Source organism: Scyliorhinus canicula, chromosome 16, assembly GCF_902713615.1.
Source record: "Scyliorhinus canicula chromosome 16, sScyCan1.1, whole genome shotgun sequence".
Classification (NCBI taxonomy): Eukaryota; Metazoa; Chordata; class Chondrichthyes; order Carcharhiniformes; family Scyliorhinidae; genus Scyliorhinus; species Scyliorhinus canicula.
Genome location: NC_052161.1, coordinates 8,493,282 through 8,519,081, shown reverse-complemented (window position 1 = coordinate 8,519,081; position 25,800 = coordinate 8,493,282). Strand labels below are relative to the sequence as shown.

Below are 25,800 nucleotides of genomic sequence, written 5' to 3'. Positions count from 1 at the left end.
CCCCCCCCCCGATACAGCAGGATGAGGCCCCCTCCACCCCCCCCCCTCGATACAGCAGGATGAGCCCCCCCCCCCCCCGATCCAGCAGAATGAGGCCCCCCCCCCCCACCCCGCCCATCCAGCAGGATGCTGCACAGATGCTGTCAGACCTGCTGAGGTTATCCAGCACTTTCCATTTATGTATTTTGCACTGATGCTCCTGGGCTCCTCCATCATTGAGGATGGGGTTATTTGTGAAGTCTCCTCCTCCAGTGAGTTGTTTAATTGTCCACCACCATTCACGGCTGGACTGCGGAGCTTAGATCTGATCCCTTGGTCGTGGCAGTGCTTAGCTCTGTCTGTTACTTGCTGCGTAAGCTGTCTGACAGCTTCTCCAGGCTGCACCTCATTTTCAGGAATGCCTGCTGTTGCTCCTGACATGCCCTCCTGCAATATTCATTGGACTCGGGGTTGGTCCCCTAATTTGATGATAAGGGCAGAGTGGGGGATGTGCCGGGCCATGCAGATTGTGGTTGAGTACAATTCTGTTGCTGCTGATGACCTACAGAGCCTCGTGGACACCCAGTCTTGAGTTGCTGGACAGATGACGATCAGATTGAAATCAATCCTGTCTCGCATGTGGGGTAGTGCCACACAGCACGTTATACAATCGAGCAAATAAGTAATGCAACTCATTTTAATCTGCCCCAATGTTTATTTCCATTGCAGACACAGCGTCAGGTTAGTGCAATTTAGGAAGTAATATAGGTTTGAGGTAGGAATCATGGGGAGTTTGGAGACAGTGGGGTCAATTTTGACTTTGTACGTTGCCCGCCAATTAATGCGCTTGTTAGAATCTGAAATAAAATGAAAAAAATGAAATTAAAATTGCTTATTGTCACAAGTAGGCTTCAAATGAAGTTACTGTGAAAAGCCCCTGGTCGCCACATTCGCCTGTTCGGGGAGGCTGGTACGGGAATTGAACCCGCGCTGCTGGCTTGCCTTGGTCTGCTTTCAAAGCCAGTGATTTAGCCCAGTATGCTAAACCAGAATCTGCACGGGTCTCACGAGGTCTCAGAGGGTAGGGATGATCCGCTACCCTGTGGAGTCTGCAGAATATGAGCTCCCCTGATAGGGGAGCGGGGGACCTTAACACAGTTCATGTGCCTTTGTATAAATAGAGCCAGCCAGTCAGGCACCAACTAGAGAAGACCCAGTAGGGATATACTGAGGCGTAAATAATAATTAAGAACAAATAACAGCACAGGAACACACCCTGTAGCCCTCCCAGCCTGCGCCGATCCAGATCCTTTATCTAAACCTGTCGCCTATTTTCCAAGGATCTACTTCCCTCTGTTCCCCGCCCGTTTATATATCTGTCCAGATGCATCTTAAATGATGCTATTGTGCCCGCCTCTACCACCTCCACTGGCAAAGCGTTCCAGGCACCCACCACCCTCTGCGTAAAAAAACTTTCCACACACATCTCCCTTAAACTTTCCCCTCTCATCTTGAAATCGTGACCCCTTGTAATTGACACTCCCACTCTTGGAAAAAGCTTGTTGCTATCCACCCTGTCCATACCTCTCAGAATTTTGTAGACCTCAATCAGGACCCCCTCAACCTCCGTCTTTCCAACGAAAACAATCCTAATCTACTCAACCTTTCTTCATAGCTAGCACCCTCCATACCAGGCAGCATCCTGGTGAACCTCCTCTGCACCCTCTCTAAAGCATCCACATCCTTCTGGTAATGTGGCGACCAGAACTGCACGCAGTATTCCAAATGTGGCCGAACCAAAGTCCTATACAACTGTAACATAACCTGCCGACTCTTGTATTCAATACCCCATCCGATGAAGGCAAGCATGCTGTATACCTTCTTCACCACTCTATCGACCTGCGTTGCCACCTTCAGGGTACAATGGACCTGAACTCTCAGATCTCTCTGTACATCAATTTTCCCCAGGACTCTTCCATTGACCATATAGTCCGCTCTTGAATTAGATCTTCCAAAATGCATCACCTCGCTTTTGCCTGGATTGAACTCCATCTGCCATTTCTCTGCCCAACTCTCCAATCTATCTATATTTTGCTGTATTCTCTGACAGTCCTCCTCGCTATCTGCAACTCCACCAATCTTAGTATCATCTGCAAACTTGCTAATCAGACCACCTATACCTTTGTCCAGATCATTTATATATATCACAAACAACAGTGGCCCGAGCACGGATCCCTGTGGAAGTAAGTGAGTTTTGTTTTTCTCCCATTTTGGTGTGGACCCCTTTCGTTGTTCTTTACAAAAGTCCTATCACATGCATCACGCAATATTAAAATCTACCTCATTGTACCCAAACTTCCGATAGTTCTTCACAGATCCTTTGAAGCTTATTGAATTTCATTAATCTGACACTTTAGTATTCTCCTAGAGAAATCTAATTGACCTAATAATTAGCCTTGATCACCCAGAATCCATCATTTCAATACAATGCTATTAGTGCTGACATCTGTATTATTAAACTATTGTCCATATTACATTGTGAAAGCTCCCCCTTCCTTCTCACAGCCAATCGGAGAGCAACTATACTCTTCATTAACCAATTGGATAACGCTTCACTCTCAACCAAACAACGTTTCCCTCCATATTCAATATTTCTATCATTAAGAAACGATTTTGTTCAAATAAATTCTGAAACCGCTCTGATCTTTCGCTCCTGGGTTGCTCACAGTAGTTACATAGGGATTAATCTTCATTTCCTGGAGACTTGAATTAACCTTGGGGAGTTGGCAACCCAGAGTCAGCTGTGGTTTTGTGCCTTCGATTTCCACCAAGTCTTAACTTCATGTCAGCTGTAATGTTGCCAAGCAAATGTAGGCTGTATCTTATCTTTTAATATAGACTTGTTTGAAAACATTAAATACTCTGAGTAATTCATGTCCGGATCTATCCAAATCAATCTGGCCTTGACTTTGCTCAGATTCACTCATTACTCTACCATCAGCAAGATACACTGCAGCAACTCACCAAGACTCCCTCGACAACACCTTCCAAACCCATGGCCTCCACCTTCTAGAAGTACAAGGGCAGCAGACACGTGGGAACACCACCATCTGCGAGCCACACGCCATCCCGATTTGAAACTTATCGCCGTTCACTCACTGTCACTGGGTCAAAATCCTGGAATTCCCTCCCTAACAGCACTGTGGGTGTACCTACACCATAAGGACAGCAACGGCTCAAGAAGGCAGCACACCACCATCTTCCCAAGGGCAGTTAAGGATTAGCAATGAATGCTGGCCTTGATGATGCCCACATCTTGCAAACAAAGGAAATAAATCTCCCACTGCATCTTCACCAAGAATCTGTGACCATTGTGACCCAGGTGCTGGTCTTGCACGATATTTCTAGAGGCAATCCCCCTGTAACAGTCTGTGATGGAGAGGGGACAGATCGTCTAGGAGTCTCCAGAAATCTTCGGCAATCTGCTATGAGCAACGCAAGAGAGTGATCATGGTGTGGGGGGGGGGGGGGGGGGGGGGCAGAGGGGAGTAGATTGAAACAACAATGGGGTAAAAGGCCATCTGATTGAAAGCCAAGAATCACCCAATCAGGCAACAAAGCCTCTGAGAAGCAAGGCCAATTCACTTCCCCATTGGTCAATGAATTGGAGCAGAAAAGGATGGGTTTGTCAGGTGACCAATGATAAACGTGTGAGGGGAGAGATATGTCCAACCAGAACTAACAATCGGCAGCAAGCAGAGACTCCCAAAGCTGGAAGTTCCTGCTTCCTTGAGGATTCATCATTTAACGGGTCACAGTTTATAATTGATGGCAGGTAGGCTGACTGAAGTCCGCTGTTCTAGACTCCAAACAGACCCAACACAACCGTCCAGGCTGGGATCAGGGCCCGGATCTCTAATGATGACTGGGAAATGTATGTATTGTGTTCCCCCCCAATCCCCCATTCCTATCTCTCTCCTGATGGAAAGTACCCAGACTCTTCTTCAGGGGCCGGTGAAACAATGCAATAACCATTCCCAGGTGAGCATCTAATAGTGTTACTTGAATCCATAATGTGGCAATATGCCTGTAAGCAATATCATAAATGGCTGGTCGATCGACTTCCAACCAGTAGGTGGCGGTACAGATGCACCATGCGGTCTCAAGACAGTGGTCATGTGACAAGGGATTCCAATATAAGTGGGGCACATCCGGTCCCGGGGGTCGCGCTTGTCAGTGAGGAGTTGCAGCTCCTTAGCTTCCTGAGTCCACCATTGGTTTGTGATTTCTTTTGTTCGTCTTTGTACCTCCTCCTTGACTGATTGATGAGCTCTCCTCTTTGCCTCACTGCTTGTGTTGTTTCGCCAGTCGTGGAAGGCTTTGCTCTTCTTGTCGATGAGGGCTTGGATGATGTGGTCATTCTTCTCAAACCAGTCTTGGTGTTTCCTGGTCTTGTAGCCGATGGTTTCTTCACAGCTTGAGATGATGGCAGTCTTCAACTTTTTCAGTTTTCCTCCACTCCTTTGGAATGAAGGCTCTGGAGATTTTAGGGAAGGCATTCTTGGCTCTTGAAGCTGCACCGCGTTGATCTGTTTTCTGAACTGTTCATTCACCTTCCGCTGCTTCTGTGGAGTTTGATGGTCGTAGAGGAGCAGACGAGCCAGTGGTCTGTCCAGCAGTCATTAACTCACCTTATTTCGCACTCGTGGCTGTCGCGATCGATCGATTGATGCCTCTCTACATTCTGAATGGTTTTTTTTTAATCGCCACAAACTTGTCGATACTTTTCAGCCGGAGTGTTGACAGTGGATTTCTTCAAATCTCCAAACCTTCGTTGATGGTTGGTTCACGGCCTCAATCCTCTTCAATGGTTTTCTCTTCTGTTATATATTTGTTGGGCCTCAAAGAGACAAAGAAGTAGCGGTGCCACGCTTGACATTCGTAAAAACATAGTGCCAGGTTTATGAAGCCACTTTGCTTCGACAGGGTAACAACTCCCCCAAAAGCCCGGGAAACGTTCCGCTGATGTCACTTCATAACATGTGACATTTGACCAGCCAACATTGTTACTTGAGCACAGAACAGCTTCCAAGTCCATTGTATAAGGTAAGGAGGTGTCGGGGAGGTTGGAGGGGAGATCAAATGCAGCTGGGAATGCGACAGACAGTCCATCAAAATTATTTGTGCGAGCATCACCTCCTCATCAAACACCCGAGCCGCGTTCTGCCTCTTGCTCGGCTGAGGGCATTTGGGAAAAGAGAAGGAGCTCGCGGTATGATTGAGGAGAAGACTGCTGCTATGATTTTTCATCCGCCTTGTATAATTAAAAAAATTTTTTTTTTAATAAATTTAGATTACCCAATTATTTTTTCCAATTAAGGGGCAATTTAGCGTGGCCAATCCACCTGCTCTGCACATTTTTGGGTTGTGGGGGCGAAACCCACGCAGACACGGGGAGAATGTGTAAACTCCACACGGACAGTGACCCAGAGCCGGGATCGAACCTGGGACCTCAGCGCCGTGAGGCGGTTGTGCTAACGTCTAGGCCACCGTGCTGCCCTTCCGCCTTGTATAATGCCACATTTGCTGTGAAACCTCATGAGTTGAGCCTCCAACATGAATTCTGAGACTGCAGATTGATTCAATGTCCCACATGGGCAGCATGGTAGCACAGTGGTTAGCACAAATGCTTCACAGCTCCAGGGTCCCAGGTTCGATTCCCGGCTTGGGTCACTGTCTGTGTGGAGTCTGCACGTTCTCCCCGTGTGTGCGTGGGTTTCCTCAGGGTGCTCCGGTTTCCTCCCACAGTCCAAAGATGTGCGGGTTAGGTGGATTGGCCATGCTAAATTGCCCGTAGTGTCCTAAAAAAGTAAGTTTGGTGGGGGGGTTGTTGGATTACGGGTATAGGGTGGATACATGGGTTTGAGTAGAGTGATCATTGCTCGGCACAACATCGAGGGCCGAAGGGCCTGTTCTGTGCTGTACTGTTCTATGTTCTATGTTCTACTGTGGGTTCTGGAGATCTGAAATACAAATAGGAAGTGCTGGAGATATTTAACAAGCCCTCCAGCATGTGTGGAAAGAAGGACCATGTTCAACTTGCAGCGTTGTCTCCGTTTCTCCCTCCACTCATGCTGCTGGGCTGACTGAGCTCCTCCAGCATTTTCTGTCTTTGTTTCGTTACTCGAGGTAACTGCTTTCAACACCAAAACTTACTAGAATGGCTCCAGGGATGAGGGGCTTCAGTTCATTGGAGAGACTCGTCCAGCGGAGATGGCTGAGGGAGGATTGAATTGAGCTGGTCAAATTGAGAGAGTCAATTAAGATAAACTATCTTCACTGGCAGAAGGGTCGGTATCCAAAGACCCTAGATTTAGGATTACAGCTAAAAAGGGAGTGGGCTTAATTGGGTAGCTCTTTCAAAGCACAGGCACAAGCAAAATGGGCTTAATGGCCTCCATCTGGGATGCATACCTCAATGATTCCATGTTGCCCACAACACAGTGTCCAGTTACCCGATTGCAGGAGCAGTGTCTGACAGCGAGATACATGAGTGACCAATCCTGAAATTGTTTCTCATCTCGACTCTGACCCATAATGTCCTTGTCTGAGAGCGGACCATGTTCCTGATTGTCACCTGGTGACCTCTGGGGAAATGTTATCTGAATTAATTCTTGACTGGGGGTGGGTGTGGGGGTGCGGAGCGGCTCGCTGACATTTTTGCCAACGTCTAGTTGGCCCTTGTCAAGGTGGTGATGGAACTTCTTAATCTGCAGTCCATGTAGTCTCAATGCTCCCACAGTGCTGTTCGGTTGGAAGTTCCAGAGTTTTGACTCAGCAATGATGATGGAATGGTGATATGGTTCCAGCCAGAATGGTGTGTGATTTGCAGGTGATGTTGTTCCCATGCACCTGAAAGACTTGTCCTTCCAAAAGGTACAGGTTGCGCTGTGGATGCAGACCTGGCGAGTTGCTGCAGTGCATTTTGTAGATGGTGCACTCGACTCTGTCTGTGCATGAACTTCAGGACCTGATTAGCTCTGATAACCCACACCCATACGAGAAGCTCACTCATGAGCTTCCCGTACCAGCCTCCCCGGACAGGCGCCGGAATGTGGCGACTAGGGGCTTTTCACAGTAACTTCATTGAAGCCTACTCGTGACAATAAGCAATTTTCATTTTCATTTCATTCATGAAGAATGGCCTTTCGGGCACAGTACCAGAGGGCCTGCCACTGTGTATAGGAGATATATCATCAAAGGAGGGTAGAGGACATAATATTAATACAGCATGGAATTAATCAGGGACAGAATTGGTGTCGTAGTGGCAACACGGTGGCGCAGTGGTTAGCACTGTGGCCTCACGGCGCCGAGGTCCCAGGTTCGATCCTGACTCTGGGTCACTGTCCGTGTGGAGTTTGCACATTCTCCCCTTGTTTGCGTGGGTTTCGCCCCCACAACCCAAAGATGTGCAGAGTAGGTGGACTGGCCACACTAAATTAACCCTTAATTGGAAAAAATGAATTGGGTACTCTAAAATAAAAAATAAAAAGAATTGGTGCCGTGATCTGGTTTCAATCAATTCACACCAGCTACATCTGTCCTGAGAGTCTTTGATGGAGACAGTTTAGAGGGAGCTTTACTCTGTAAAGTCAGCATTGATTTATGAAGGGAAAATCATTCTTGACAAAACTGTTGGAATTCTTTGAAGATGTAACCAGTACAGTTGACAAAGGGGAGCCAGTCGATGTGGTATATTTGCACTTTCAGAAGGTATTTGACAAAGTCCTGCATAAGAGATTATTGTGCAAAAGTAAAGTGCATTTAAAGCGCAAGTAAAGAGGGGGGGAACTCATAGAGACTTATAAAATTCTAACAGGACTAGAAAGGGTAGATGCAGGGAAGATGTTACCATTGATGGTGTGTCCAGAACCAGGGGTCACAGTCTGAGGATTCAGGATAAACCATTTCGGACAGATGTAAGGAGACATTTCTTCACACAAAGAGTGGTGAGCCTGTGGAATTCATTGCCACAGGAAGTAGTTGATGCTAAAACTTTGAATATATTGAAGAGGCGGCTGGATCTAGCGCTTGGGGAGAATGGGATCAAAGGCTATGGGGAGAAAGCAGGATTAGGCTATTGAGTTGGATGATCAGCCATGACCGTGATGAATGGCGGACCAGGCCCGAAGGGCCAAAAGGCCTCCTCCTGCTCCTATCTTCTCTGTATCTATGTATGTATCTAACCCCGTGCTGTACCTGGCCTGGGAATGTTTGATGGGGACAGTGTAGAGGGAGCTTTACTCTGTATTTAACCCTGTGCTGTACCTGCCCTGGGTGTGTTTGATGGGGACAGTGTAGAGGGAGCTTTACTCTGTATCTAACCCTGTGCTGTACCTGTCCTGGGAGTGTTTGATGGGGACAGTGTCGAGGGAGCTTTACTCTGTATCTAACACCATGCTGTACCTGCCCTGGGAGTGTTTGATGGGGACAGTGTAGAGGGAGCTTTACCCTGTATCTAACCCCGTGCTGTACCTGTCCTGGGAGTGTTTGATGGGGACAGTGTAGAGGGAGCTTTACCCTGTACCTAACCCCGTGCTGTACCTGGCCTGGGAGTGTTTGATGGGGACAGTGCAGAGGGAGCTTTACTCTGTATCTAAACCCGTGCTGTATCTGTCCTGGGAGTGTTTGATGGGGACAGTGTAGAGGGAGCTTTACTCTGTATCTAACCCCATGCTGTACCTGTCCTGGGAGTGTTTGATGGGGACAGTGTAGAGGGAGCTTTACTATGTATCTAGCCCCATGCTGTACCTGTCCTGGGAGTGTTTGAGGGTGACAGTGCAGAGGGAGCTTTACTCTGTATCTAACCCCGTGCTGTATCTGCCTTGGGAGTGTTTGATGGGGACAGTGTAGAGGGAGCTTTGCTCTGTATCTAACCCCGTGCTGTATCTGTCCTGGGAGTGTTTGATGGGCACAGTGTAGAGGGAACTTTACTTTGTATCTAACCCTGTGCTGTACCTGTCCTGGGAGTGTTTGAGGGGGACAGTGTAGAGGGAGCTTTACTCTGTATCTAACCCCGTGCTATACCTGTCCTGGGAGTGTTTGATGGGGGCAGTGTAGAGGGAGCTTTACTCTGTATCTAACCCCGTGCTGTACCTGCCCTGGGAGTGTTTGATGGGGACAGTGTAGAGGGAGCTTTACTCTGTATCTAACCCCGTGCTGTACCTGTCCTGGGAGTGTTTGATGGGGACAGTGTAGAGGGAGCTTTACTCTGTATCTAACCCCGTGCTGTACCTGTCCTGGGAGTGTTTGATGGGGACTGTGTAGAGGGAGCTTTACTCTGTATCTAACCCCGTGCTGTACCTCTCCAGTTTTTTTGCCAAAATGAATGGGTATTTATCTGGGGGTTTTGTCTCTCCCAGGTTATCACAGGGGCTGGGGGATTAAAAATAGTGATGCACAAGAATCATGTGGCATGGGCTAGATTGATGGGAGGATATTTTCCTCTTTGTGCCTGTTTACTTGAGAGATGAATAAGGAGGAAGATGACGATGGCAGCATGGTCCTTCTAATGTATCTCTCACATGTAGAGCCTGTGCATTGCACGGTGCTGTACAATTTAGATTGCTTTGTGGCCACACAGCAGAACAAGTGAGAGTGAACTTTGGAGAGCAGGCAGAAAATAAGTTTATTTTGATTTGATTCAGTATACCAATCACAACTGTTTGAACTACACTGCCAGGTTTAAATAGCATTGAGTATTCCCAGATAATGAAACTTTCCCAACTAAATTTTAAACAGTGAGATGATCAATGCATTCATCTCCATTTCTACCTGTAGCCAATGACTCATGTTTTGAAGCAGAGGGATTACTGAAAATAAATCATCTGACGTAGTAAATGATTACTCTTCTCGCTGCAAGGATGTGATTGAACTGATTGTATGGCATGAAATATAAAGTAGATTTTCAGATAAGATGATACAATTCAATGAACCAAGATAGCAAACTGCGACATTACAAACTGCGACATCACTGCCACATGACTTGCAGAACTTCCGTTACTCCTTTTCCTCGAAACCACAAACTTCTTGATTTCACCACCGTGAATACTCAATATTAAAGTGAAATTCTCTCAGCGGTGTCCTGGTGGGAGCTTTACTCTGTATCTAACCCCGTGCTGTACCAGTCCTGGGAGTGTTTAATGGGGACAGTGTAGAGGGAGCTTTACTCTGTATCTAACCCCGTGCTGTACCAGTCCTGGGAGTGTTTGATGGGGACAGTGTAGAGGGAGCTTTACTCTGTATCTAACCCCGTGCTGTACCTGTCCTGGGAGTGTTTAATGGGGACAGTGCAGAGGCAGCTTTACTCTGTATCTAACTCCGTGCCGTACCTGTCCTGGGAGTGTATGATGGGGACAGTGTAGAGGGAGCTTTACTCTGTAGCTAACCCCGTGCTGTACCTGTCCTGGGAGTGTTTGATGGGTGATGCATGATCAATTGCACAGAGATGAGAGTTGAATACAACTGAGGCTTTATTATTCTAAGATGTGTAGCCTCCTACAACAGCTGGCGAAATGGCTGCTGTACGGGGAGCACACATATTTATACTCTGCCTACTGGGCGGAGCCAGCAGGCAGGGACTACCCCGTACCTGTAGTACAAGGTCACCACACATCTCGCAATATACACAACAGTGGTGATTACCATAATGGGGAGAGTGTAGAGGCAGCTTTAACCTGTATCTAATCCCATGCTGTACCTGTCCCTGGAGTGTTTGATGGGGACAATGTATAGGAAGCTTTACTCTGTATCTAACCCCGTGCTGTACCTGTCCCTGGAGTGTTTGATGGGGACAATGTAGAGGGAACTTTACTCCGTGTCTAACCCCATGCTGTTACCTGTCCTGGGAGTGTTCGATGGGGACAGTGTAGAGGGAGCTTTACCCTGTATCTAACCCGTGAAGTCCTGTCCTGGGAGTGTCTGATTGTGACAGTGTAGAGGGAACTTTACTCTGTATCTAACCTCGTGCTGTACCTGTCCTGGGAGTGTTTGATGGGGACAATGTATAGGAAGCTTTACTCTGTATCTAATCCCGTGCTGTACCTGTCCTGGGAGTGTCTGATGGGGACAGTGTAGAGGGAGCTTTACACTGTATCTAACCCAGTGCTATACCTGTCCTGGGAGTGTTTGATGGGGACAGTGTGGAGGGAGCTTTACACTGTATCTAACCCAGTGCTATACCTGTCCTGGGAGTGTTTGATGGGGACAGTGTAGAGGAAGCCTGAATCTGTATCTAACCCCATGCTGTGCCTGTCCTGGGAGTGTTTGATGGGGACAGTGTAGAGGGAGCTTTACTCTGTATCTAACCCCGTGCTGTACCTGTCCTGGGAGTGTTTGATGGGGACATTGTAGAGGGAGCTTTACTCTGTATCTAACCCCGTGCTGTACCTGTCCTGGGAGTTTGCCTTTGATGACTGTTACCTCTTCTTCCAGGAATGAGCACCTACACTGATAAACTCTTCAAGTTTCGAAATGGAAGGTGGGAAGACATTCTGAGTGATGAGGTCAACGTCCACAGAGAGGTCGCTAACCGTTTTGCTGGTCGGTCTGTAGCGTGTGTGGACCGGAAGGTAAAGGAACTTACTATACGCTAGTGTGGGGTGTGCATTCCTGGACAGCTGTGCTTCACCAAAAAGAAAGGCTGTACATTCCTCCCTCATCTCTCATTATTCCTCATTCCACAGCAACAGCAACTTGCATCTATATGGCATTTGGATGCAGTGCGGTGATTCACGGGGTGTTATTCAACAACATTTAACACGGGAGCCACATTAGGAGATATTAAGACAGTGATCAAGAGCTGACTCAAAGAGGTTGGTTTTAAGGAGGGTTGTATAAGAGAGAGAGAGAATTAGCGAGGCAGAGAGGCTAAGGAGAGTGTTCCCAAATGTAGGGCTTTAGTAAGTTGCAGATATGGCTACCTGGGGTCACTAACATCACAGGTGCGCAATAGGCCAGAGTTTGAAGAGCACAGATAGTTTGGACTTCAGCAGAACAGGAGCTGGACCGAGGAATCTGTGCAAATTCTCCAAGCTCACACCACAGCTCGCACCACAGCTCACACCACAGCTCGCACCACAGCTCACACCACAGCTCGCACCACAGCTCACACCACAGCTCGCACCACAGCTCGCACCACAACTCGCCCACAGCTCGCACCACAGCTCGCACCACAGCTCGCACCACAACTCGCCCATAGCTCGCACCACAGCTCGCCCACAGCTCGCCCACAGCTCGCCCACAGCTCGCACCACAGCTCGCCCACAGCTCGCACCACAGCTCGCACCACAGCTCACCCACAGATTCGCACCACAGCTCGCACAGCTCGCCCACAGCTCGCACCACAGCTCGCACCACAGCTCACCCACAGCTCGCACCACAGGTCGCACCACTGCTCGCACCACAGCTCGCACCACAGCTCACCCACAGCTCGTATCACAGCTTGCACCACAGCTCGCACCACAGCTCGCACCACAGCTCACCCACAGCTCGCACCACAGCTCGCACCACAGCTCACCCACAGCTCGCACCACAGCTCGCACCACAGCTCACCCACAGCTCGCACCACAGCTCGCACCACAGCTCACCCACAGCTCGTATCACAGCTTGCACCACAGCTCGCACCACAGCTCGCCCACAGCTCGCACCACAACTCGCCCACAGCTCGCCCACAGCTCGCACCACAGCTCGCCCACAGCTCACCCACAGATTCGCACCACAGCTCGCACAGCTCGCCCACAGCTCGTACCACAGCTCGCACCACAGCTCGCACCACAGCTCGCACCACAGCTCACACCACAGCTCGCCCACAGCTCACCCACAGCTCGCACAGAGCTCGCACCACAGCTCGCACCACAGCTCGCACCACAGCTCGCACCACAGCTCGCCCACAGCTCACACCACAGCTCGCCCACAGCTCACCCACAGATTCGCACCACAGCTCGCACCACAGCTCGCCCACAGCTCGCACCACAGCTCGCACCACAGCTCGCCCACAGCTCGCACCACAGCTCGCACCACAGCTCGCACCACAGCTCGCCCACAGCTCGCACCACAGCTCGCCCACAGCTTGCACCACAGCTCGCACCACAGCTCACACCACAGCTCGCACCACAGCTCGCACCACAGCTCGCACCATAGCTCACACCACAGCTCGCACAGCTCGCCCACAGCTCGCACCACAGCTCGCCCACAGCTCGCACCACAGCTCACCCACAGCTCGCCCACAGCTTGCACCACAGCTCGCCCACAGCTCGCACCACAGCTCATCCACAGCTCGCACCACAGCTCGCACCACAGCTCGCCCACAGCTCGCACCACAGCTCGCACCACAGCTTGCACCACAGCTCGCACCATTGCTCGCCCACAGCTCACCCACAGCTCGCCCACAGCTCGCACCACAGCTTGCACCACAGCTCGCACCATTGCTCGCCCACAGCTCACCCACAGCTCGCCCACAGCTCGCACCACAGCTCGCACCATTGCTCGCACCATAGCTCGCACCATAGCTCGCACCACAGCTCGCAGCACGCACCACAGCTCAGGAAAGAGTAATTAGCTTTGGAATGGGTGTGTTGCAAATTTATTAGAATGATACCAAGACTCAGGTGGTTAAATTAGGAGTTCATGACCTTAGTTTGTATTTTCATCCCGCGATCGACTCCGCCTCCACCACACTCTCCTCAGGACGTGCATTCCAGACGCTAACCATTCACCGCCGAGATTTTCCTCTTTCTCGAGTCACTCTGTTTCTTTTACCAATCAGTTTAATTCTGTGTCTCCACTGCTCCCCGATCTGCTCACCATTGGGAACAGTTTCTCCCTCTCTAATCTGCCCAGACATCTCATGATTTTTAATCGGCTTGGCACTTTGTGCCCCTGTGGATGCTGGGACAATTGGCGGTCTCGAGGCTGAGGTGGACAGATGCATGTTGTGTAAAGGTTTGCAAAGTATGCGGAAAAGGTGTGTAGACAGAGTTGAGGTTTGGATCAGGCTGAATGGTCTTCTGCGAGGACTGTGTAAATCATGTGGAATGGCCAGTGTTTACTCACCAATATGTCGGAAGGAATTTGGCATTTCCCAGTTATTGTGACAAGAGGGTTTGGTAACTTTGTTGTTACATAGAATTTACAGTGCAGAAGGAGGCCATTCGGCCCATCGAGTCTGCACCGGCTCCTGGAAAGAGCACCCTACCCAAGGTTAACACCTCCACCCTATCCCAATAACCCAGTAACCCCACCCAACACTGACGGCAATTTTGGACACTAAGGGCAATTTAGCATGGCCAATCCACCTAACCTGCACATCTTTGGACTGTGGGAGGAAACCGGAGCACCCAGAGGAAACCCACGCACACACGGGGAGGATGTGCAGACTCCGCACAGACAGTGACCCAAGCCGGAATCGAACCTGGGACCCTGGAGCTGTGAAGTGATTGTGCTATCCACAATGCTACCGTGCTGCCACATGAACGGTGTGATCCGGAGGGGGCCAACCTTCTTCTGACTGTTTACACATAATGTCAGTCACAACAAAGGTCCTCACATAGAGCCGAACGTTCTGCTCCCTCCCAAGCCGGCATCGAGGCTGGCGAGAGCGGAGAACGTTGCGGGATGGAAAAGCATCAGAATCGGGGATGACGCTGAGACGGCCCGCGACGCCGGTCCGACGCCGGTGACCAGAGAATTGCCGGCAGCCACGTGCACACGGTCGAAGCGGCGCCGGTCGGGGGCCGATGAAAGAGGCGATTCCCCGCGGTTGACCGGCCGAGTTCCCGCCCGCATGGTTCTAACGTGGTTACACCCGGCGGGGAGCCCGGACCCGCGTCCTGGTGGGGGGGCGTCAGAGTCCGAGGGGGCGCCTCCACGACGGCCAGGCCTGCGATCGGTGGCCACAGATCGGCAGACGGTGCGATCCGGAGGGGGCCTACCTTTTTCCACGTCGGGCCGCTGTGTGGCTCCGCCATGTTGCGCGCCGCTAGCGCGCAAGTGGCTGCCCCGCGCAAGTACGGACACGCGGCCGGCCACCGTGCTCATGCGCGGACCCGCGGCCGGCCACCGGCGCATACGCGGACCCGCAGCGAGCAGTGCAGGGCCGCATACGGCAGCTGGAACAGCGCGGTGCACTCCAGCGCCATGCTGGCCCCCTGTGGGCTACAGAATCATTGGGCCAAGAGGCCCATTGACGCCGGCATGAAATACTCCGGTGTTTGTGCCGGCGTCAATACTTAGCCGCATTCTCAGAGAATCCCGGCCCAGTTTTACCTCCGGATAAAAACAGTTTCCCGTCGCCTGCTCCAGACTCAGTGGCGGCTCACATTTCCCGCTGTGCCACGCCAGGCAGACAGATTGAATACATTTGAATGTCATGACAGCTCATTATTTCTTCCAGAATCACCCATCCTCACTGAATCTAGAGGCCACGACGATGTCTACTTAGACCGGAGTGGTTCACATAGGTGGGGTGCACCTGGCAACTTGGACTTTCCTCATGACTTTGGGGTTTGTTCACCTACCGTGCATCGCTCAACACTCGCAAAACCTGTGGCCCGAGCCACCTTTCACAGGCAGCATCAGGTGGCTTTCAGAGGCAAGGCTGTACATAACAGACCAGCGGTGAGGTGGGAGGTGGGTCGCAGCAGGGTGAAGGCTCAAGGAGGAAGGGGTGGGGGAGACCAGACAGAGGCAAGGGGCAAGGGAAGAGGCTGGAGGCGCCAGGCCTTGACTGGGGCCGGCGGGACAGGGGGATGAATGGGGAAGGTTGCACTCAGGCACAGGTTGCGTGGGGGGACAGTGTTCTCTGTTCCACGTTGTGAGAGAGTCTCCCACAGAAGGGCATCAATGAGAATGGGAGGTTCGCAGAGTGAAGAAGTGTTTTACTTTCCATTATTGAGCTTGCAGAGACTGACCTTGTTCCAGTCCACATTTGGGGAAGGGCCTGTCAATCCAGGGTCAGTCAAGCTTAGCATGTTGTGCACAGACTACGGTGGTAGCTTTGCACATGTTCTTCCTGGGGCCCTCTGGCATGTTCTTCCTGGGGCCCTCTGGCATGTTCTTCCTGGGGCCCTCTGGCATGTTCTTCCTGGGGCCCTCTGGCATGTTCTTCCTGGGGCCCTCTGCCATATTCCTCTGGGGGCCCTCTGGCATGTTCTTCCTGGGGCCCTCTGGCATGTTCTTCCTGGGGCCCTCTGGCATGTTCTTCCTGGGGCCCTCTGGCAAGTTCTTCCTGGGGCCCTCTGGCATGTTCTTCCCGGGGCTCTCTGGCATGTTCTTCCTGGGGCCCTCTGGCATGTTCTTCCTGGGGCCCTCTGGCCTGTTCTTCCTGGGGCCCTCTGGCATATTCCTCTGGGGGCCCTCTGGCATGTTCTTCCTGGGGCCCTCTGGCATGTTCTTCCTGGGGCCCTCTGGCATGTTCTTCCTGGGGCCCTCTGGCATGTTCTCCCTGGGGCCCTCTGGCATGTTCTTCCTGGGGCCCTCTGGCATGTTCTTCCTGGGGCCCTCTGGAATTTTCTTCCTGGGGCCCTCTGGCATGTTCCTCCTGGGGCCCTCTGGCATAAGCATACACGCAGTCAGGGGGAGAGGGGGCACCCGAAACCTGTGGATGGGGACAAGTGTAGTGGCACACCAAGGTCTTGTGTGTGGGGGGAGGGGGGTCTCTCTATGTCACTGTGCAGTAGAACTCAAAATGGAAAGGGATAACGTTACGGGGTCTGGGCGCATCCACCTTAAATAACCCGGGGGGTAATACAGGCATGTCCACCACCATCAAAATTGGACTGAGGACGAGGATTTAAACTTATTTGGAAGGAAGGAAACCTGAACATTATGCACCTCCATGAAGATGGGAGGGGCTTCCACAGATGCACAGGGAGGGTCTAGGTTGGTCAAGTAACACAACCTCAGAACCACCATCTTGAAAAATGAAGTGATGGCGCACTGCACTGCACAGGGGAGCACGGTGCGGACGCTGGAGGCTGCCGCTGTGTACATACCCGGCCTCCGACCCGGAAACGAGGGGCCCGTATCTCCAGCAAAAGCTGCGCGATCTACGGCGGGTCCCTTCTAGCCCGCTGCAGGGTTAAGAATTTGTGGTCCTTTCATGCCAAGTTTTCTGCTGTGAAACTCCACCGTTTTGATGCTGGCGTGGGGACATAGCCCCAGTAATTGAGAATCCAGCCCAGTGTGTTCCCTGACATGGGCAGTCAGCAGGATTTCAGTGGGCCATAGGTGGCAACACTGGTACCAAGGCCTTGAACCACACAGTCTCTCACTAGTCAGTGACAGAAGTAGGACCTTTGGAGGCAGATGCTCCTTCATGTCTTCTTCTCATTGATCCTGCAGTGAGCAGGCCTTCAGGAAGGTGAAGGCTGTATTGCTTTTAGTTTTGATGCCAGCGGCTCTTTGCAGGGCTCCACCGAGGACCTCTGTGGGATCTCGCAAGCTTCCACCCGTTAAGTGCATCCCTGACATCTACAGTAAAGGTTGAGGTGATCTGCTGACTGCCAAACCCTGTTGCCTGAGATGACTTTGGCGATTGACCGCTGGAGGGCTGAAACTTGCTTTGGGTGTCCTGCGGTGGGCCGGATTTACCCTCCTCAGCCCGTGGAGCTGGAGGAGATGGGATCTCGGGAAGAGGGGATTGGGATTGAATGGACACTCCCGAAGTCACCTTGGTGGATGCCCCCGTGGTATCTAGCTGCTGGTCCTCCTCCCTATGGATGTCCGAGGGTCCCTGTCTGGCACCTTGAGGGGAATGCACAACTGGAGTGAGATCAAGGTTTCCACCACCCTCTCACATAGCAACTGTTGCATTCCACCAATGCTGACTGCAATGGCGTGCAATGCCTGCATTGGCGCTATGTCCTGGGCAGAGATTTCTATGGCGACCAGTATCCTGGCAATGTTGACCTCAGTGCGCTGGAATGTCAGCGGTATAACCTCAGACTGAACGCGGACGGACCCCTCCGTTGTATGTTGCAATCTGTGAAAAGCAGCTGACATCCCTTCCTGATGTTCTCAACTGTCACTGCAGCTCCATCAACTAAGTTAGCAGCGAGTCTGGAGGTTCATTTTCTGACTCAAACTCAGCAGAACCCGGTCTCCCGCACCCCTCCGAGTGCCTGCAACCTTGGATGTCCCTGGCTCCACCTGCTGTGGACCAGTTTGTGCATTGTGCTGAGCAGATTGTGACCCTGAGGCTGCTCTAGTGTGATGAATATGGAAATGGTTGCATAGCCTATTTCATATTTGTTGCAGCAATACTAAAGGACCCTGGTTTAACGTTCAGGCAGCATGTCTGCTAAAGCTGTAATTAGGGAGTCATAAAAGGTGAGGTCATAATTCATTCAACCACTGACTTGATTACAGATAAAGAGCTAATGGAATATTGCTTTGATTGCTGAAGATTCGCTGGAGAGTATATCATTTATGAGGGATTGTATTTAGACATAGCCAAGCAGGTCATGTGAAATCTTAGAGGGATACAGATGATGGGAGGAGCCAGGTTTGTCTGTAGTTTTGCAATTTGCCATAGGATTTGAGTCTGACAAGACAGAAGGATTTTAAATGAACAGCAGTTTTGTCAAGCACTGTTCGGTTGAGCAGAAGTGTACTGGTTCTGCTCTTGAAAGGCACTCTCTCCAACAGTCTCTGCAGAGCTGAGCAAGTCATCTGTTTGTTAATTTTATTTATAAATTGCATTTGAATTGGATTGTGTTGCTTACTTGGAGTTAGTAGCAGACATACATAGTAAGTTTAAGTTTTTCCTTGTGTTTAAGGACTTTTGAACTGATAATTGTTCAAATATTTCAGTGATGTTATTGTGATTAATTCTGTGTTTAAATTAAAGTTAGTTTTAATATAAAAGGTATATATTGGTTAGAGTCATCACCCCTGGGGTGAAGTGTCCTTTCCTCACAGTTTTACACAATAAAAAAAACCAATGGGCGCGATTCTCCGCACCCCAGGCCGGGGGGGAGAATCACGGGAGGGCCGGGCGAATCACGCCACGCCGCCCTGGCACCCCCCCGCGATTCTCCCACCCCCCCCTCCCCCCCAAAATGGCGTGTCGTGTTTTGAGACAGGCCCCTGGGAGAATCGCCGCTCACGTTTCTCACGGTGACCGGCGATTCTCCAGCCCGGATGGGCCGAGCGGCCTGCCAAACCCGACCGGTTCACGCCGGCGCCAACCACGCCTGGTCGCTGCCGGCGTGAACAGCGCGCGACTGGTGAGTGTGGGCCTGTGGGGGGGGGGGGGGGGCGGAAGGAGGATCGAGCACCACGGGCGTGCTCAGTAGATGTCTGGGGCACCAATCGTCGTACCAGCGTCTCTAAAAGACGCACTCTTTTCCCTCCGCCGCCCCGCAAGATTAAGCTGCCATGTCTCGCTGCAGGGCAGCGGAGGGGAAGACGGCAACCGGCATGCGCGGTTTGGCGTCGGCCAACCCGCGCATGCGCGGCTGACGTCACTTCGGCGCTGCCGGCCGCATCATTCCCGGCGCGCCGCTTTGACACAATCATCAAGGCCCAGCGCGCGGAATTCACGCGCCGCTGCTCCTAGCCCACCCCGGGGAGGGGGGGGGGGGGGAATAGGGGGCGAGGAGCGGCCTCCGACGCCGGAGTGAAACACTCCGGGTTTCACTCCGGCGTCGGCTGTTTGTCTCCCGATGGGAGAATTCTGCCCAATGTTTGAGGCTGTTGCCCGGTATCCGAACTCTACAATGAGGTCCCGCCGAGCTGTTTCTCTATGTGCTGGTGGAGGGTATGAGTGAACGCTGTGTCGGATCTCCTACACGGGTTTCTATGGCATCCTCCGTCAGAGCCACCTTCAGGGCTGAAGATAAGGGCCTGGCTCCAGGTGTCCCTGGGGCACTTTACGAGGTGCCTCTGAGAGAGAGCAGAGAAATTTAGGACATGGCAGGCGGCTCAAAAAGCAGACAGTGGCTTCACAGACTTGCTGCCTGAGCATCAGCTGGTACGGGATCCTCGCTGGGTGGAGATGATAAACTGTCCATTTATGCAGGTGGCCACAGGCAGTCCCTGGCACTGTTTAAGAAGCTGAGGCATCTCAGCGTCCAGGACAACATCCCTCTCAGACAATGCCACGGAAGACAGATTGATGAATTTCACACCTGCTGCTGCTAATGGGGTCTCGCTGTGTACAAACTAACCTTTCTGCGCTGCATTTCAACGTATTTTTGCACGCAAAGTGCTTTGACATGTTTCTGGGAGCTGCAGTGTCAAAATGAATCTTTCCTAGTTCTCCTCCTCAGGGCTCACAACCCTATACTTGCCCTGATCTTCCCGTAGCTTCCTAGTAAAAGCTATTCAATCACACGGTTGTCGTCACTAACCACTAATACTTGCTTTGTTTTGTCATTTACTCTTTGGAGCCGGGATTTGGAAAAGTTGTATTTATTATTTATGTTTGGTGGTTTTTATAACCTGCACGAGTCTAACAGGGTAGGGATGGTCCACTACCCCATGGAGCTTGCAGAATAGGAGCTTCCCTGATAAAGGGGGAGGAGATTCTTAAGGGGCGGCACGGTGGCACAGTGGTTAGCACTGTTGCCTCACAGCGCCAGGTACCTGGGTTCAGGTCCGGCCTCGGGTCACTGTGCGGAGTCTGCACGTCCTCCCTGTGCCTGCGTGGGTTTCCTCCGGGTGCTCCGGTTTCCTCCCACAGTCCGAAGATGTGCAGGATAGGTGGGTTTGGCCGTGCTAAATTGCCCCTTAGTGTCCAAAGCCTGTGTGGGGTTACAGTGAAAGGGTGGGGGATGAGGCCGAGGTAGGGTGGTCTTCCGAAGGGTCGGTGCAGACTCGATGGGCCGAATGGCCCCCTTCTGCACTGTAGGGATTCTATGATTCGATGAACACTGTCCATGTGCCTTTGTATGAATAGAGTCGGCCAGTCAGGCACTTACTAGAGAAGACCCAAAGGAGATGCACATAATCATAGAATCATCGAATTTACAGTGCAGAAGGAGGCCCTTATAAATGTTGTTCGGGCAATTATTGGCCGTCGAGTGTCAACTGTATAACTGACGTACTCTGTAAACTTCTCCAGTTGATGTTAAGATTCAGCCACATTGTTTAAACTGGCTGCCTGTAGGTCAGAGCTATAGACCTGGCAACATGCCTCCCCGAAAGGGCATTAGTGATCCAGTGGGTATTAAGAACTTTTCCAGTGCGAGCCCGCAAATTGCCGCATTTATTGAATTCAGTGTCACAACAGCGGGGCTGACAAAATGTGAGTTGCTAGTTAAGTGGCCGTCACAGCTACACTGCTGTGTCAATATGTGTATTTCCTCTTGTGTCGCACTATGCTCCCCCCTTTCCATTCAGTCTTCTCGCCTCGTGTAGTTTTTCAGGGCGGCGGAATGCCCACCTGATTAGCAACCCCAGTGAGTCCGGTTTCCGATTCGCCCGTCTGCGATGTCGGCAGGTTGCTGGTCTCAACCCGCTGTGCCAAGACAAACACAACACAACAAAACCCCCAACGTTTTTGATCCACGTTAATCCCTGAGCAGACAAAGAAGGGATATTTTGAACAAACAATACTCCCACTAGATTTTGTAACCCCTTTAACATTGCTAATGTGGTAATTAAAATCCTAATTCACACAGTTATTGTAACTACATACTGTTTCATTAGGATGCAAATTGGTATTGCCCTTGTAATCAGTATTAATGAAAATATAAAACGATTCTTCATATTGCGCAGCTAATGCTCTGTAAATGAATAGGAATAAGATGTTTTATTTTAGGAAATATCTCGGTAAATGAAGCCGGTGGGTCGGTTGGCTAGAGGTGCATTTGGAACCTTGTCCGAGTGACATTTCACCAGAGAGGCACTTTCCCCAGAGGCAACATTTTTTGCCGAGAAGACCTGTTTCCATGGGAAACATGGAAGCCTCATTGTGGACAAGAGAGATCGTTTCTCGGCGGTAAAGCACTTCCAGGAATGGGGGTGAAATAAATCTCTGCATCGAGATGGAGGAGGCTTCCTGTCGAGACTTTCCATTCAAAGAGAATATTTTGATCCCTGCTACGATTCCTTTATGCTTTCAGGGAGCGGGAGTGTCATAATATCCACTCCTGTATATAATGAGGTGCAGACAGGCAGTGATTGACACACAGGATGACCAGTAAACATACAGCACAGTGCAGCCAATCACCAGACAGGACACGACCACTATAAAGCCAGAGGGCACTAGGTTTCCCGCTCTCTCTGGACTCAGCCACTGAGACAGTCAGAGTCCACGAGCTAGCCAGTGCAAACACCATGCGGTAGCTAGTGAGTCTGGTCACGCTAGTACCAGGTCTCCAGTCAGATCAGTATAGAGTCGACCCACAGCTGAGAATGTATATTAGTTATATCGTTGAATAATATCGGGTTGGATCTTCTCCAGTGTTAGAGGTCTGTCTCTCGCCACACTGCATCAAGTGCAGTCCACGTCGAACCAACCTGCCTAACACATCAGGGAGAATCAATGCTTGTTGCCCACCCCGTTACTAGCGCCATGCGGTAGTGTCTTGCTGATCAGCATGAGCAGGGTACCCCAGTCAATGGAGTCGATGACTGAACTGCAATCTCTTGCTTGCCAGGGAACTGACAGAATCAAATACCCGGTGCCCTTGGCCGTGACAGAAAACATGAGGTGGCCATCCACACAAACTACAAAGACCATGGGCGGGATTTCTCTCAGCTCGGGGCCGGGCCAGAGAATCCCTGTGACAGGTGCCATTGGTGTCGGCGTGGTTAGCGCAGCGCCGGTCGCTCTACGCGGCCGACCCACCGATTCTCGGTCCGGGATTGTTACCAAGACAGTGCGTCAACAATCTGTCTTCCCCAGGACAACCCCACAATGGAACAAGCAGCAAATGGACATCGCCCCATCAGTGGAAATCTTCAAGACTCATCTTTAGATTATTTACACTTCAGTGTTTGCATTATCGGGCTACCTTCGCAGTTGGTTCCTGGTTTAGCCAGAATTACCCAGATAAATGTCGGTGAAATATTGATAGTAGTTTTGTGATGCAAACACCGTTAAAACAGGAGGAGGAGAAGCCGTCATGGTGATAAGAAACACCTCCCTTCGTAAAAGACTCAATATTCCAAAAAGGGACAGTACTGATTCAAAAGGGAAAGATTAGAAATATAAGGCACAAAGAAATTATGTTCATCATTTAGCATACCAATCATCAAAACCATTTGTAAATGGCACTGTGGTGCAGTGGTTAGCACGGCTGCCTCACAGCGCCAGGGACCCGGGTTCAGTTCCAGCCTTGGGTGACTGCGTGGAGTTTGCACTTTATAATAATAATAAAATTTATTGTCACAAGTAGGCTTACATTAACACTGCAATAAAGTTACTGTGAAAATCCTCTAGTTGCTACCCTCCGACTCATGTTCGGGTACAGAGAGGGAGAATTCAGAATGTCCAATTCACCTGACAAGCACTTCTTTCGGGTCTTGTGGGAGGAAACCGGAGCATCCGGAGGAATCCCACACAGACACGGGGAGAAAGTGCAGGCTCCGCACAGACAGTGACCCAAGCCGGGAATCGAACCCGCGTCCCTGGCGCTGTGAAGCAAAAGTGCTAACCACTGTGCTACCGTGCCGCCCGTGTCTGCGTGGGTTTGCTCCGGGTGCTCCGGTTTCCTCCCATCAGTCCAAAGATGTGCAGGATTGGCCATGCTAAATTGCCCCTTAAGTGTCCAAAAAGTTTAGGTGGGGTTACTGGGTTATGGGGATAGGGTGGGCCTCGCTGATTCTCGGAATCGGATTTGATGCAAAATCATTTGGCTGAATGGCCTACTTCTGCACTGTAGGGATTGTATGATTCTATATGTAATCCATAGGATGTTCATCTTGGAAGTAACCATCCATCCTGTTGCAGAGCGACACAGTTCATCAGCAGAGCTGTCAACATAGAAATGGAATTGATTCAAAAGAGAGCTTTGAGAATCATTCTTCTTGATTGCGATTTTGAACAGGCATTACAGTCGCATAACAACCAGAAATTGGATGACAGATGTTCCTATCTCTGCAAACATTTTTTATAGAAATTCAAGATCTGTCAAATTGCATAACAGGACAGTGAAAGATGTGAGGCACAGTCACTCGCTGCCTTGAATATGAATCTCGAGTAATTAGAGCCACAATGTGATGAAGACACCAGCCTGATTTTACTCACGCTCTCTCCTGCTCGTACTCAAAATCCCTTCCACCTCCCAAGCTCCGAGATGACCCTTTTCCCGACCCGGAGACTCCGTGGGTCAGCTCGATGCTGTCAGCGGTGGAGGAGGCCAGGGCTGAATTGGGTGTGCATGGACGTGTCGGGGAGGTTGGAGGGGAGATCAAATGCAGCTGGGAATGCGACAGATAGTCCATCAAAATTATTTGTGCGAGCATCACCTCCTCATCACACACCCGAGCCGCGTTCTGCCTCTTGCTCGGCTGAGGGCATTTGGGAAAAGAGAAGGAGCTCCCGGTATGATTGAGGAGAAGACTGCTGCTATGATTTTTCATCCGCCTTGTATAATGCCACAGTTGCTGTGAAACCTCATGAGTTAAGCCTCCAACATGAATTCTGAGACTGCAGATTGATTCAATGTCCCACATGGGCAGCACGGTAGCACAGTGGTAGCACAAATGCTTCACAGCTCCAGGGTCCCAGGTTCGAATCCCGGCTTGGGTCACTGTCTGGGCGGAGTCTGCACGTTCTCCCCGTGTGTGCGTGGGTTTCCTCCGGGTGCTCCGGTTTCCTCCCACAGTCCAAAGATGTGCAGGTTAGGTGAATTGGCCAGGCTAAATTGCCCTCAAGGTCCAAATTGCCCTTGGTGTTGGGTGGGGTTACTGGGTTATGGGGATAGGGTGGAGGTATGACCTTGGGTAGGGTGCTCTTTCCAAGAGCCGGTGCAGACTCGATGGGCCGAATGGCCTCCTTCTGCACTGTAAATTCTATGAAATCTATGGTAACTTAGATCCCTTTAATTCAGATGCCTATTCCACGGAAGGCAATGATTTCTCGTGTAGTAATGTCCCCTGGATATTGTACCTTATATGTGGCTCAAATAGCCATTCTTTATTTGAGTCAATAAATGCCAATAAATTAGTGGGGGCAGTAGTACACAATAATAATCTTTATTATTGTCTCAAGTAGGCTTACATTAACACTGCAATGAAGTTACTGTGGCCCCTCGTCGCCACATTCCGGCGCCTGTTCGGGTACACGGAGGGAGAATTCAGAATGTCCAATTCACCTCACAAGCACGTCTTTCAGGACTTGTGGGAGGAAACCGGAGCACCCGGAGGAAACCCACGCAGACACGGGGAGAACGTGCAGACTCCGTACAGACAGTGACCCAGTGGGAATTGAGCCTGGGACCCTGGCGCTGTGAAGCCACAATGCTATCCACTTGTGCTACCGTGCTGCCCAATGATCTGATGAAAGGTCATTGACCTACCTTCACAGATACTGCCTGACCTGCTGAGTATTTCCCTCATTTTCTGTTTCTAACACCTGAATGTTAGAGTTCGGTTGGGGCTTGTGCCACAGGTCGCTTCTTCATGCAAAGGTAAGTGGTAATCTGGAGCTCTCTCTCCGTACGGCGGCGAATGGCGGAGGTGGGGGTCAAAGACTGGGATTAATGCTTTCTTGGGTGAGGGTTTGAAGGGCGATGGAGCAGTGGTGGAAAATGGAGTTGGGAAACAGATCATTCGCAAACTAATCGTAAAATGGAGCAGGTTCTGTGGGGT

At 50.8% G+C, this 25,800-nt stretch overlaps 1 protein-coding gene across 2 annotated transcripts in view; it reads left to right on the top strand.

Annotated features, from left to right (window-relative positions):
• Positions 1–25,800, top strand: part of crtac1b (cartilage acidic protein 1b) — a 373,155-nt gene that overhangs the window by 125,295 nt on the left and 222,060 nt on the right. For both annotated transcript variants that reach the window (XM_038773324.1, XM_038773323.1), the window contains exon 4: positions 11,473–11,609. In XM_038773324.1, the coding sequence (XP_038629252.1) occupies positions 11,473–11,609 (137 nt within the window). The remainder of the gene's footprint in view (positions 1–11,472; positions 11,610–25,800) is intronic.